Here is a 12,481-nt window from a genome sequence, read left to right on the forward strand (position 1 = left end):
TTTTGCAAGTCTCTATGTGCTCCCTTCTTTACTCTAGATATGAACATTTCTACAAGTTTTATTAATGTATTTACCATATGTTCACTCCCAATAATATGACATTTTTGGCAATATGCTAGGACATATATTCAATAAAAGCAGAAAATATATATTTTCAGTATTGGGATAATTATTAGGTTGTATGGATTTGTGCAACACAAAAAATTCTAAGAAGATTTGTTTATAGCTGTGTTTTACCCATGCAAACATACACAGAATATGTTTACTTGCATGTACATAAAAATTAGCCAGCCACCCTGGCAAGAAAAGAAATAAAATTGGACAAGTTTGTAGCAAATTGGTACCAAAAGTTTTAATGTATTTTCAAGAAGTGAATATTAAAGATGGACCTCCAACTAAGCAGATTTTGGCATAGTAGGTATTAATATGCAGTAGAAATGAAACAACCAATAATATTAATGAGTAGATAGATAGAATATTTCCAGGTGATTTGATAGTGTGTTTATTTGACTATACTTGAGATTATATTATTGGGGAGGGGCTTTAGGCTCGGTATTTATTTATATGTCAACACTGAAGTCGGGAAAAAATTAAAACAAAATTCTTTTTAAAAAATAGCCATGGAAAATCCCAATAATGTAATATTTTTAAACAAGGTTGCAATCCTGTACCAACTTACATAAGAGTAAAATATCAGTAAAGCTTACTTCATTGAAGACTACTGAAATATGGAGTCACTTCAACACAGTAGTACTAGGTGGGCTTCCATGTCAAGGATACAATGAGTCTTGGTCCCTTTAAACTATCAAATTATAGCTCCATGATTCTACTTTAACCATCATGGTTCCATCCTGGCGGATCCTAGGATTTGCCGGTTAGGGAGTGGCATTTAGAATTCTCTGGGTTCCCAGAGTTTTCAATCTTGGGGTTTTTGCTTCCAAAGGCATGATATATATGCACCCTACATTTGATCATACTTCAATTGCTTGACTGCAGACTGATGCGTTCTCCCTTGAAGCTGTGCACCTTGGAAGTTTACGCAAGATTGTTATAGGACACAATGGAGTTGGCACAGGTCAGAAATTTCAATATACTTACTGGATTCTCTACATCTTTACATGACATAGAAATGATGACAAGTGGGACACTCATATGACTGTTGTAGAGATTGCATATAGCTTGAAGAAATGACAGGTCCCTTTTCATAGTAAGCCAGCTATATGAGGGAAAACTAGATAAAGCATATCAACCATCACTTGTGAGAACTGTGACAAAATAGACATTCAGTTCTCACAAGTGACTACAAACACATTTTAAATGTATTTTTTCTTGAGCTTTGTGTAAGGAAAATGTCTTCTATGAAAGCATGAATTGATTTTCAAACTTATATTACATGCAGCAACAAGAAATCAGTCCTCATAGTTATGCTTTGCACTTGTCAGAAATATACAGTTCTCCCAGACTGGTGACAGCTTGCATTGTGTACTTGTTCTCTCACTGTTAATGAGTGAATCATCTCTGTGTTTCTAGAATATGTCACACATTTATACTTCCTTGTGGCACTTCACCATTCAATAAGAGAATAGCACTGTAGAGCATGAGGTGTGAGACTGGATTGATTTTCCATGTGCATTTAATATTTGATAACGTTCTAAAAATATCTTATAAATGTTTTCATTATAATATGTATGCCATCAATAGAAATGTTACTTTGCATTATTTAAGTGTTTCATTAGTAGCTAAATAAGCAGATAGATACTCTTTTTGTTTTGCCAGGTTTTGCATGATGGATTATTACCAGGGAATGAATTTTTAATTATGTGCTGGATTGCCTATATTTGTTTTTGTTTTGTTCTGGACATATTTTGCTTTTTATTTTATTGATAGTTTAATTATATTTTTACTTTTGTATGGTGTATTTTTAGTTGCATCTATTACCATTTTTGTAAGCTGTCTTAAGATGCAAGGCTTGGGAATATGTGAAATATAAATTATATAAATATAAAATATGAACAGAATTCACTGCAAAATTATGTGTTTCTAAGGACATCAAACAAAATGTACGGTAATTAGCCTTCTGATAGCTCATTCACATAAAAAGCTGTCACTAGAGGTTGCAGTGATATGGATGCATGTTGAATATGTATCTTAGTTGTGATTTGATCAAAGATGCAATAAGTTAATTGTTGATAGTGGAATCTTTATAATTTTTCCTAGGAAATGGTTGGTTTCTGGAGAAAATTGTAGTCAAGGACCCAATCACTCACTTGGATTATAATTTCATGTGCCACAGGTTTGTGGAATTTGTAATTTTGAAAGGCTATAAAAACCAACTCAGAGTGTTAAAATTTCCATCCTGATTAATCCCTGTAAACAATCATTATTCACATTAGCCATGAACTTCAAGTAGCAGGTCATTAATTATATGGTTTTCACTGTCCCACAGATGAGAAGCTCATATAAATGAAGGTTTGCCAAGTTTACTCTGGGGCTGTGCAGACAGCCTCCAGCTGCCCCTTTTACAGCCAGATCAGGGCCATGGCAACCGCACACCAGGGCATGAAAAGGAGACACAAAAAGTGGTGCCATGGCTTTATGGTGCTCCTTCGGTGTTGCATTGTGCAGACACAGAGGTAGGAGCACGATGTGGCACACAGTATGGCGCTGCCTAAGGGTGGAGCCAGGGCATGCGTCATATGGATGCTCTACCATGACTCCGCCCCAACCCAGCCCTTTAAGGCCGGTCTGCACAGGGCCTTAGTAGAATCATAGAATCATAGAGTTGGAAGAGACCACAAGAGCCATCCAGTCCAACCCCTGCCATGCAGGAACTCTCAATCAAAGCATCCCTGACAGATGGCCATCCAGCCTCTGCTTAAGTAGTGAAGAAAGTTTCACAGTTTTGTTTCTCATTTCCTCTTCTGACTCAGATTTGACTTGTAGCATTTACAGCAGGTTCTGAAACTTATATTATATGTTCTGAGCGAAATCCTGGCTCAGATTTTGATCCACCTAATATGTTTTCAATCCTTCCCCACAGACTATCTAAACAGGTTGTAGGCATTGCAAACTATTGTCCACCTTTCATTATAACAGAGTATATTCCCATTTACTAATAGTTCAGAATATGAAGTCAATTTGCAAGTGTATAAAGAATATCTTCAGTTCACATGTGATTTAAAAAAATACTTTAAACACTATTTTAGTTGCTTAATTTTGAACAGCAATAAATGAAGTGGTGGGTTTTTTTAAGGTAACTCTAAGCATAGCTGATTAAGGTTTTGTGCCTCGGAATGATCACTATCACTAACATAAGGAGTTAAGTTGAATCCTTTTCTGCTCCCTGATATGAACTACTTCACAGGTCTTTCAGTATAATTATAATCTTATAACAATCATGTATTTTTTTTATAAATAAAAAGAATTGTTTGTGCCTCTGTGTAGATATGCCTTTTATCTTTCACACAGCAGTTTTGGTTATGTGTACCAGTGTGGTTCACATTCTTAACTGAAGAAGTTACTTTATACTTAAATTTTAAAAAGAGATTTCTTTACACACACACACACACACACACACACACACCCTCAAGAGGAATTTATATCAAAACATGCAATTATGTAAGGTCAAACTGATTAAAATATTAAAAATATTTTTTATTTATAAATTGTAGATTTATTCTTTTTCATACATGCATGTTTTCTTGCAAAGGTGGCTAGATGCAGGACAAGATGATGGCAAAATTGTCAGAGAACTGTATGCCATTGATAACTACACTCTTGCAATGAGTAAGTATTAATCAGTGTCAAACAAGGACATATCATGAAAAGTCATGGCAGCAAGGGTTCAAAGAGACAAAGATTTGGATTCCACAAGGACAACAGGGGTGGGGCAGGGTGAGGGTATAATAGTAGTCAGTCTGACCTGCATTGGCCATGGCATGAGCTGTGTTGGTGGCATAGCAAATCCTCGTTATTTGGCCTCCCATCCATCCACCAGTACTGAAACCATGAGAGAAATACTAGGTACTCTGGCTTCAAGTTGTCATAGCATTATGGCTTCAGGTTGTTGGAGCACTAGTGGCACAGTGGTTAAATGCAGGTACTGCAGCCAAAATGTGAATTTGATCCCACGGGGCTCTAGGTTGACTCAGGTTGACTCTTCCATCCTTTCGTAGGCTGGTAAAATGAGTTCCTAGCTTGTTGGAGGCAATTGATTGACACACTGTAAACCACGTATGAGATTTTCACATGGAGCCTTAACATCCCTGAAATGTCGCTAAATCATCCTTAAAATGCGAGGGTGCGATTGCTAGTTGCGCTTGTCCCCCGGGATTAAATCATCATGGAGGTGTTCCATCATTAAAGCATTTGCAGAGCAGCCATTTCTCTGCATAATGGGAACTTCCATTATGCAGATACATGACTGCTCCACAAATGCTTTAATGATGGGACGCCTCCATGACGATTTAATCATGGGGGACAAGCACAACCAGAGATCACACTCTCGTGCTTTATGGATGATTTAGTGATGTTTCAGGGACAGTAAGGCTCAGTGTGATAGTCCCCCTAAAGAGTGCTTAGCACTATAAAGTGGTATAGAAATGTAAGTGCTATTGCTGTAGTGAGTATGCCTGGTCCTGCTCTAGGGAAATGAAGAGGATTTAGATCTCAGCTCCAAATGACCACCTTTCAGTACACTCCACTTCATTATGTATTGCTGGAGGAAAGATGCCCAACTAGAGTTCTACATCCAGTGACTTCACTGTACCTATTGATGGCTTCCTTGGTTATGGAGCACTTCCACTCTATCCAAATCCCCTTCCAGCCAAAGGATCTGCAAAAAAGAATTGCATTATAAATTTGAAAAATCTAAATGATTCAGATTAGTATGGGAGTCAGATTTAAGAACAGAACCATCAGACAAACTTTGGGATACTATTTAGACACCACCACTATATAAATCAGTTTCTGCTAAAGAAAGAAAATGTATTAAAATAATTCTAAATGGTATTACTACCCACTCTAAAGTTATCAAATTAATAATGATATATCAAGGCTATGCTAGAGAGGCTGTGAAAAAACAGGACACTGTTAACATATGTAGCTAGCCTGTCCAAAAATAGTTTCCGGAAAAATTATTAATCTGGATATGCAAAACATTGGGTTCTTATTGTATTTCTACTAGTTTTCATATTTGAACATGAAAGATAACCAAATAAAGACCTTATAGCACTCTTGTTAAGTGCTGTAAGGTTGGGAATACTGAAATCATGAAACATTGTCTTTTAATAAAGGTTAAATAAAGTGTGATCTATAGAGCTATACCTATATGGAAAAGGTAACATGTAACATGAGATTAACAAGACTAGACATCAAAGATAAATTTGGAAGAAATTTGAAGCTCTTTATTAAATATGTGAACTCTGGATTTAAACTACAATCTGATAAAATTTATTTTTGGGGAAAGCATTTTTTTAAAATTAAGAACAATGTACAACCCATTTTTCAGTACTTTGAAGATGAGTTAGATCTACAGTGATTGACAGTGATATATATTTAGTCTTATTAACTAAGGTTGGAGAATTGGAACAAGAGAAAGAAAGAATGTTATATCTGTAAATTAAGGAATATTTGCAATAGGAAAAATGTAAATATTTTTCTTTAAAATTTTAAAAATAGAATTACATGAGACTTAAATTTATAGGTAAGTACTTATGTTCCATTCATTGTAATAGGATGCTTTTATTTTTCTGGATTTCACTCATATCAATATTGATATTTCTGTAGGACAAGAAATGGAAGTCAAGAAAGCAGAAATGGTAACTATCTTAGCTTTTAAAAAGAGATTTTCCAAATAACCGAATCCTCTATCTATCTTGAGATATACTGTATATACTCAACTATAAGTCGACCTCATGTATAAGTCCAGGGCAGGTTTTGGGACCAAAATTATCAATTTTGTTATGACCCATGTATAAGTGGAGGGTAAAACTTAGGGCCATGCAACAAAGTATATAAAGAATGAAGGAAAGGAAAATGATGCCAAAGAATGGTTCTATTTTCCTGTCCAAGCATTCAAAAAGGCCAGAAGCAGCACCACAGTGGAGAGAATAGAGGAGGTTGGTGCTTCTTTTAGGTTCTCCTAGGATGGACTAAGCTCTTACCTTTTGCCACTCTACACTGGCGGGTTACAGACCGCCCATTTGGGGCGGGCTGCAGCCGCCCCTTTCCCCGGTGTATCGGGGCCTCAGCTGCCAGAACGGCAGTTGCTGAGGCCCCGATCCACCGTTTTTCAGGCTGTGGGGAAGCAGCAAAACGCCGCTTCCCCGCAGCCAGAAAAGGGGTGTCCTTGGGGCTTCAAGCCCCAAGGACACCCCGCGGCAGCGGGGAGAAGGAGAAAGAGGCCGCTTGGCCCCTTTCTCCCTTGCTTCGCTGGGTGCAGCCATCTGAAGGCTGCGCCCAGCGATGCAAAGCGGTGCCGCAAACCAGGAAGGAGCTCCGAAACGGAGCTCCTTCCTGGTCCGCGGAAAGGGCGCACTAAGCGCCCTGGCTCAGACCAACGACGTCACGTCCGCACCGCCCCATATAGAGGTGGCGCGGTCGTGACGTCGTCATGGCGGCCCCCATGTGGAAGGGGGGCCGCCATTTTGTACGGACTCAGTCCGTACTAGGGTTAGGGGGGTGCGGAAGCACTGCACCTTCCTAACCCTAGTACGGACTGACTCCGTACTTTAATGGCGGGGTGTAACCTGCCTCAGAGAGGGAGATGGATCCTATTTTGAGTTAAGGTACAGCGCTTGCATTGACCAGTGGCTAAGTCGACCCAGGTTTTTGGGGTCAATTTTTGACTCAAATTTCTAGACTTATACATGAGTATATACAGTATACTGTTTGCAGGAAGGGCCTATAATATATACTTATGTGTATCCCTTCTACTTTTCTTCATATACTTTGTTTTGGGGAGGGATTATATCTTATCCTTATGGAACATGCTACTGTGGTACTTAGCCTTTGGATAAAGGAGCTTCATGTATTTGCCTTTGTGTGATGATGAATTGTCTTGCCTTGCTTTTTCTATACATCCAGTGGGCCGTAGAAAAATGGAAATTTCAGAAAGGCAATACACTTCAGTTTTACAACAAGGTGACCCATGGTTTCATGCGCCTCAGTCAAGATAGAACTGTTGATGCCCTTGGCACCAAGAAAGACAAACATGGTAACTTTTGGTCTGTTCCTTGTGACTGAAGAAGAGTTGTTTAAATTAAGTTGTATGAATAAACAGAATCCCACCAAGAAAATTTCTGTGAAAGAGCTAACCCATTCCCCCCTCCTCTAAATATATTAGGTTTTTTTGATGTGACTGTCAAGAAAGGAAACACGTGGATATTTAAATGTCACCCAATGCCAAATCATGCACTCGCTGTTGCTCATGGCTCTGTCACTGGAATGGTAAGAAATGTTTTCAGCTTTCTTGTTATCCTCTGAATGTTTATAATGTTTTATCACAAATACAACAGAGTGACAGTTAAAACAGTGTTTTCACCAGAAGAATGTAATTAATGTTATGGATTTATTTTCCTGTTGTCTAGAAGGCTTTTGTTTAAATGTAAAATGCTGAAATATTAGGAAGTTTGGAGGTGGAATGAAAGAAGGCAAATGGTGCCAATATCTTTGAACTGATAACTCTCAGAAACTCCTGATGAAAGGCCTTCAGGATTTGTCCCCGTAAATAGATGTTATTTTGGTAAATAACTATTATTCTTATGTTCTACCTATTGGTTTCCAATAGTTGGCCATTGTTAGAATGCAGGATTAGATCCAGCATGGATCTTTCTATGCTCTTACCTTCCTTATTAATATTAGGAGCAACAATTCTATTACATAGTACCACTGAAACATAGAGGAATAGTCATTTTCATCACTTTAACCATAACATTAGGGACATATGTGTGGATTTAAAAAATAAAAATAAAGGAAATAAATGTTAAGGTCTTACCTTTAGATGAAACATGATTTTGACAGAATTCTGTATACCGATTAACACTGTTCTTTCTTTGGCACCACTAGAACATTTACTCCCAATGAATAATTGCACTGTCAATAGTCTTCCCATGTTTTATGTGGTACCTTCAAAAGAGGGAGAGATCAGGAACAGATGAAGACACTGAAAGAGAGAATGAGATGGCAGCAAGGGTGTGATTCTGGCAAGCCTTGTTATAGAATGTGTTGTTCGTACTTCAAAGCTGTGCATTATCTGTATAGTTCTGGAGTTTTCTGGTGGTCATTTTATCACATATTAGTACCTGTTATAATTTACTTAATATTACGATCCTAGATTTCTTAGCACCACTCATATAATCGTAGTGATTCTTGTAAAAAACCCGACCAGCGGCAGCAGCAGCAGCCTGGCCCACAGGTGAGGAAGAGGGAGAGAGAGAGAGACGCTGGGAGGAAGCTGTGCAGGAGGAGCTCTGCAGAGGGCTTAAAAGCCCAGTGTGGACCCCAACTCTAATACCAACATCAGCTTGACAAATATTTAGTTTAAGTTCCTGAACTTTGAGAAATCTGTGTCAATTAAGCAATGGGAAAGAGAAAACGAAGGAAACAGCTAGGTGGGAGCCCAAACTCGCTTCCCCACATGAAACTTCCAAAACAGCCAAGAATCGACGAGTGTTTTGCAGGAAATGGTAATGTAAGAAAATCAAACCCCATTTATACTGCTAATAGATTTGAATCCCTGGCAACTGGCTTACAATTAGAGTTAGGTGAGGAGCAGCCTCTCAAGCCCCCCCCCCCACCTCCTAGTGTCAAGTTGATTGAAAACCAAGACGAAGAATTGGGTTCCCTCCACAGTTTGTCAGCTCATGCAAGTTGTCTTGATAACAGTCGTAGGGATCATGAATTAAAGTCCAGAAATAATTGGACACTTCCCAGAAATGTTGAGATTCAGAATGGGGAACAACAACATGGGGAGAACCCAACACAACTTATGACGAAATACTGCCTGATTACCACACAAACTGTTATTCTGATATCTGAACAGTTAGCTGAGCTAAAACACAAATTGAACGTGTTAACTGGAGAAATAGAGATGCTGGAGCAAAAGATATCTGCAAGACCTCTTACCAGTCCCCCTTGTACAAGAAATTGTGAAATTGATGTGACCAAGTTAAACGAACATGATCAAGTGGGAAACTTAGTAGATAGGACTAAAGGAAACGATATAAACATAGACCCAAGGAGGTTACTTCAAGAAACAAACAAATTATTGCCTGGGATAGCACCTCAAGAGGATCATGTATACACATATTAGTACCTGTTATAATTTACTTAATATTACGATCCTAGATTTCTTAGCACCACTCATATAATCGTAGTGATTCTTGTAAAAAACCCTCTGTGCTAGTTCAGATCTTAGTAACAAATTTTTCATCTACTCATTTACAATACAAACAGATTTTTACACTTACTAAAAATTACAAATAGTTTTAAATAGAGTCAAATATAAATTTCAGTTGATATATTTGAACTGAACTGCCAGATTCACACTATGACTTTCTGATTTGTGACCCAGAGACTACCTTTTTTCTTTTATTGGCATTCCATTTTAAATATTGTTAATAATAATAGTAAAGAGCATTTGGTTTCTGAGTATTTGTAGTTCTAATGTGTACCTTCATTGTTGTATGTGTATCTCTGAAATGCTGGTTTGAAAGTTTTTATCCCTATACTTTACAAACTTCCACATCTGGATATGAGTAAGCACAATATAATTTTGTTTTCAAAGGTTTGTTGGACTACCAAAAGAAAATTCCAGCTGTTCAAAACATATAAAAGTATGCACAAATACAGAAGTGCACAGTTATTTTTCTGTACACATCTACACTTGGTGTGTGCGTGTGTGTGTGCGTGTGCATGCATGCATGCACATACACAGTTGATCTGTTATATGGACAAGTAAAATGTGAGTCTCATTCATCCATAGTCAAAACTCTTCTTCTGTTCATCTAAGCATATTTGGAATATTTGCAATAGTTTGCAGTTTGCTTTAGCCAATAAAGCTTATATCTACTTAATGTTTAATATTCCCAGACAATATAGTTGGAGACATAGAAATTCTGTATTTTTGGAACACAAACCTGAAGCCAACACAAGGAACTGTTCATATAATAGTAGGCACCATGGGTTCAAGTTGTGACCTATGACATCAAGTGATGATCTCAATTTTCAGCATATGCAGTACTTATTACCATCTTGCCCCTATTAGGATCATGGGGACAGCCACTGTGAGTTGCAAGTTCATGTTCAGCCAGATCGCTCAGTAATTCTGGAATCTGCCCAGAGCCCAGGACAAACTGTGGCTTTCACTCTCCAAGGAACAGTACCTGATGATACCACAGGCTACGCAGGATTGACAAGGGAATTTATTGTTCATGTTAAGGTAAGATAGGAAGAATAACCAAAGCCTCTACTGTAAATGAGGAGGTTTCAGATGAGGACAGATCTTTACCCACTAGATGGAGCTGAAGACTGTAATTCAATCTTTAATCTGTGAAATCACGTTATGAATTTTGTCCAGGAAAATAATGGTCCTTTGTTGTGGTCTTGACTCTTTCTATCAGATACTGACAAAAGCAGATAAGCTTTTTGTGCTAGTTAAGCAGGCTACCAAGTGTGATACACAACACTGATTACTACACATTTAGTGTATCCCCCTCCTAGCACCATCTTCAATTCATGGAAATAAAATAGGTTTTTCATAGAAACTGTCATTTAAGAAATACAGCACAAGTTTTATTTTGGTGTGACTACAGAAACCCCCCTTCAAAACTCATTTACGTGTAGCAAAATAGATGCGACACATGTGTCACAAATAGTGCAGGTGATGTGTGCTAGTGTGACTTAGTAGATAGAGCTATGAACTAGAAAATCTTTTGGCCTGCTCCTGATTTCTGTTGTGTGGGGAAATGTCCACACAACTCCCATATCCTGCAATTATGGCCTAAACCCTATTGCTAGTCTCAACTTGAGTAGACCCACTGAATGAAGAGAGTCTCCTATTCAGTTAAGTCATCTTCATGGAAATGTGTGTGTGATCTGTTGCTATTATCTTACAAAATGAATAATTACTATTTCTTGATTTGTTGCAGGTAACAAGGATTGCATAATCACTGTACCAGATTGGGGCATGAAAAAACAGGAATTTTTACAGTTTATTCTCTTTCTTGGTTCCTAGGGAGTGTTCCACAATAGTGCCATAATTCTGCTCACTACTAGCTACTGCCAGTCTCTCTGCCTGAGGCCTGATGGGAGCTGCTGTGGAGCAGGAAATCAATCTGAAGACTCTTACTGGAGGATAAATAAAATCAGCTCTGGAGTATGTATGTTTGAAAGTGTGAAAATCCCCAGAATGTTTCTAAGGATCAAAGATGGTCAATGTGATGGAAGAGTAAGCAGCTCTTATTCATACTTCATTTAAAGTGTATAAGCATAGAAGAATCTGGTTAAGTCTTCAACATATTTTGTTTGCCAACAATCTGGTAGAAATGACAGTTACCATCTATATTTAAGTTGCAGTTTTAAAGAAGTGTGTATCAGGCACTTATGCTAGTGCTTGTAAAATGTAGTGTATCTTGTTGTTAAGTGCTGTCAAGCTAATGGTAACCCTATGAATGACAGACTGCTATGGCTCTGACTGCACAGGCCAAATAACACGTCATCCCCACCATCCTCTTATCAGGGAGTCTGGATGATGCATGTAAACCCAGGCTCCAGTGAAAACAGTCAGGAAGGCGCCTGGCCAGTTCATTACCGGAACCAGGGTATATCAAGGGTGCTTTGATTTTATGTTTCTGCATGGCAGGGAGTTGGACTGGATGGCCCTTGTGGTCTTTTCCAACTCTATTTTTCTATGATTTTATAATGCATTTTTTTTTAAAAAAAAACTTATCCTTTGCTCTGGATATTCCTGGAAGATTCATAGCTCTCTGTTGTGATGCCAGGTGGCTGTTTACATCTGTGTTATGCTGTGCCACCCCGGTCTTGTTTTCCTTCATAGCTGCCCTTCCAAATCCTAGTTCTAATTTCTTGACTGCAGATTAACAACTGAGCCAAGGCATAATAAATCTTGTACTATTTCAATGTGTTCATTGTTTGCTTTAAAGTTATGTAAATGACATATGGTCATTATTTTAATTTTCTTAATGTTCAACTGTAACTCTGCTTTTGCATCTTCTTCCTTCACTTTCTTCAGTAATGGTTCCAAGCCTGTGCCATGTTCTGCTAGTAGTATGGTATCATTTGCATATCTTAAATGGTTAATTTTCCTTCCTCCAGTTTTCACACCTTCTTCCTCCAAGTCTAATCCTGCTTTATGTATGATACGCTCAATGTACAGATTAAACAGATACGGTGATAAAATGAAACCTTGCCTGACCCCCTTGCCAATTGGAAACCATTCAGTTTCTCCATATTCTGCCTT

The 12,481-nt window shown here is 38.1% G+C and overlaps 1 protein-coding gene across 1 annotated transcript in view; it reads left to right on the forward strand.

The window, feature by feature from the left end:
- Positions 1 to 12,481, forward strand: part of LOC149317321 (lipoxygenase homology domain-containing protein 1-like) — a 235,837-nt gene that overhangs the window by 26,234 nt on the left and 197,122 nt on the right. Inside the window, exons 7-14 of the mRNA XM_089517319.1 lie at positions 997 to 1,075; positions 2,218 to 2,293; positions 3,710 to 3,786; positions 5,788 to 5,819; positions 7,087 to 7,216; positions 7,346 to 7,449; positions 10,268 to 10,441; positions 11,237 to 11,449. Coding sequence (XP_089373445.1) covers positions 997 to 1,075; positions 2,218 to 2,293; positions 3,710 to 3,786; positions 5,788 to 5,819; positions 7,087 to 7,216; positions 7,346 to 7,449; positions 10,268 to 10,441; positions 11,237 to 11,449 — 885 coding nt within the window. The remainder of the gene's footprint in view (positions 1 to 996; positions 1,076 to 2,217; positions 2,294 to 3,709; positions 3,787 to 5,787; positions 5,820 to 7,086; positions 7,217 to 7,345; positions 7,450 to 10,267; positions 10,442 to 11,236; positions 11,450 to 12,481) is intronic.

Source organism: Sceloporus occidentalis, unplaced genomic scaffold, assembly GCF_023333645.1.
Source record: "Sceloporus occidentalis isolate IW3139 unplaced genomic scaffold, rSceOcc1.0.p SCAF_3, whole genome shotgun sequence".
In the NCBI taxonomy this organism is placed as follows: Eukaryota; Metazoa; Chordata; class Lepidosauria; order Squamata; family Phrynosomatidae; genus Sceloporus; species Sceloporus occidentalis.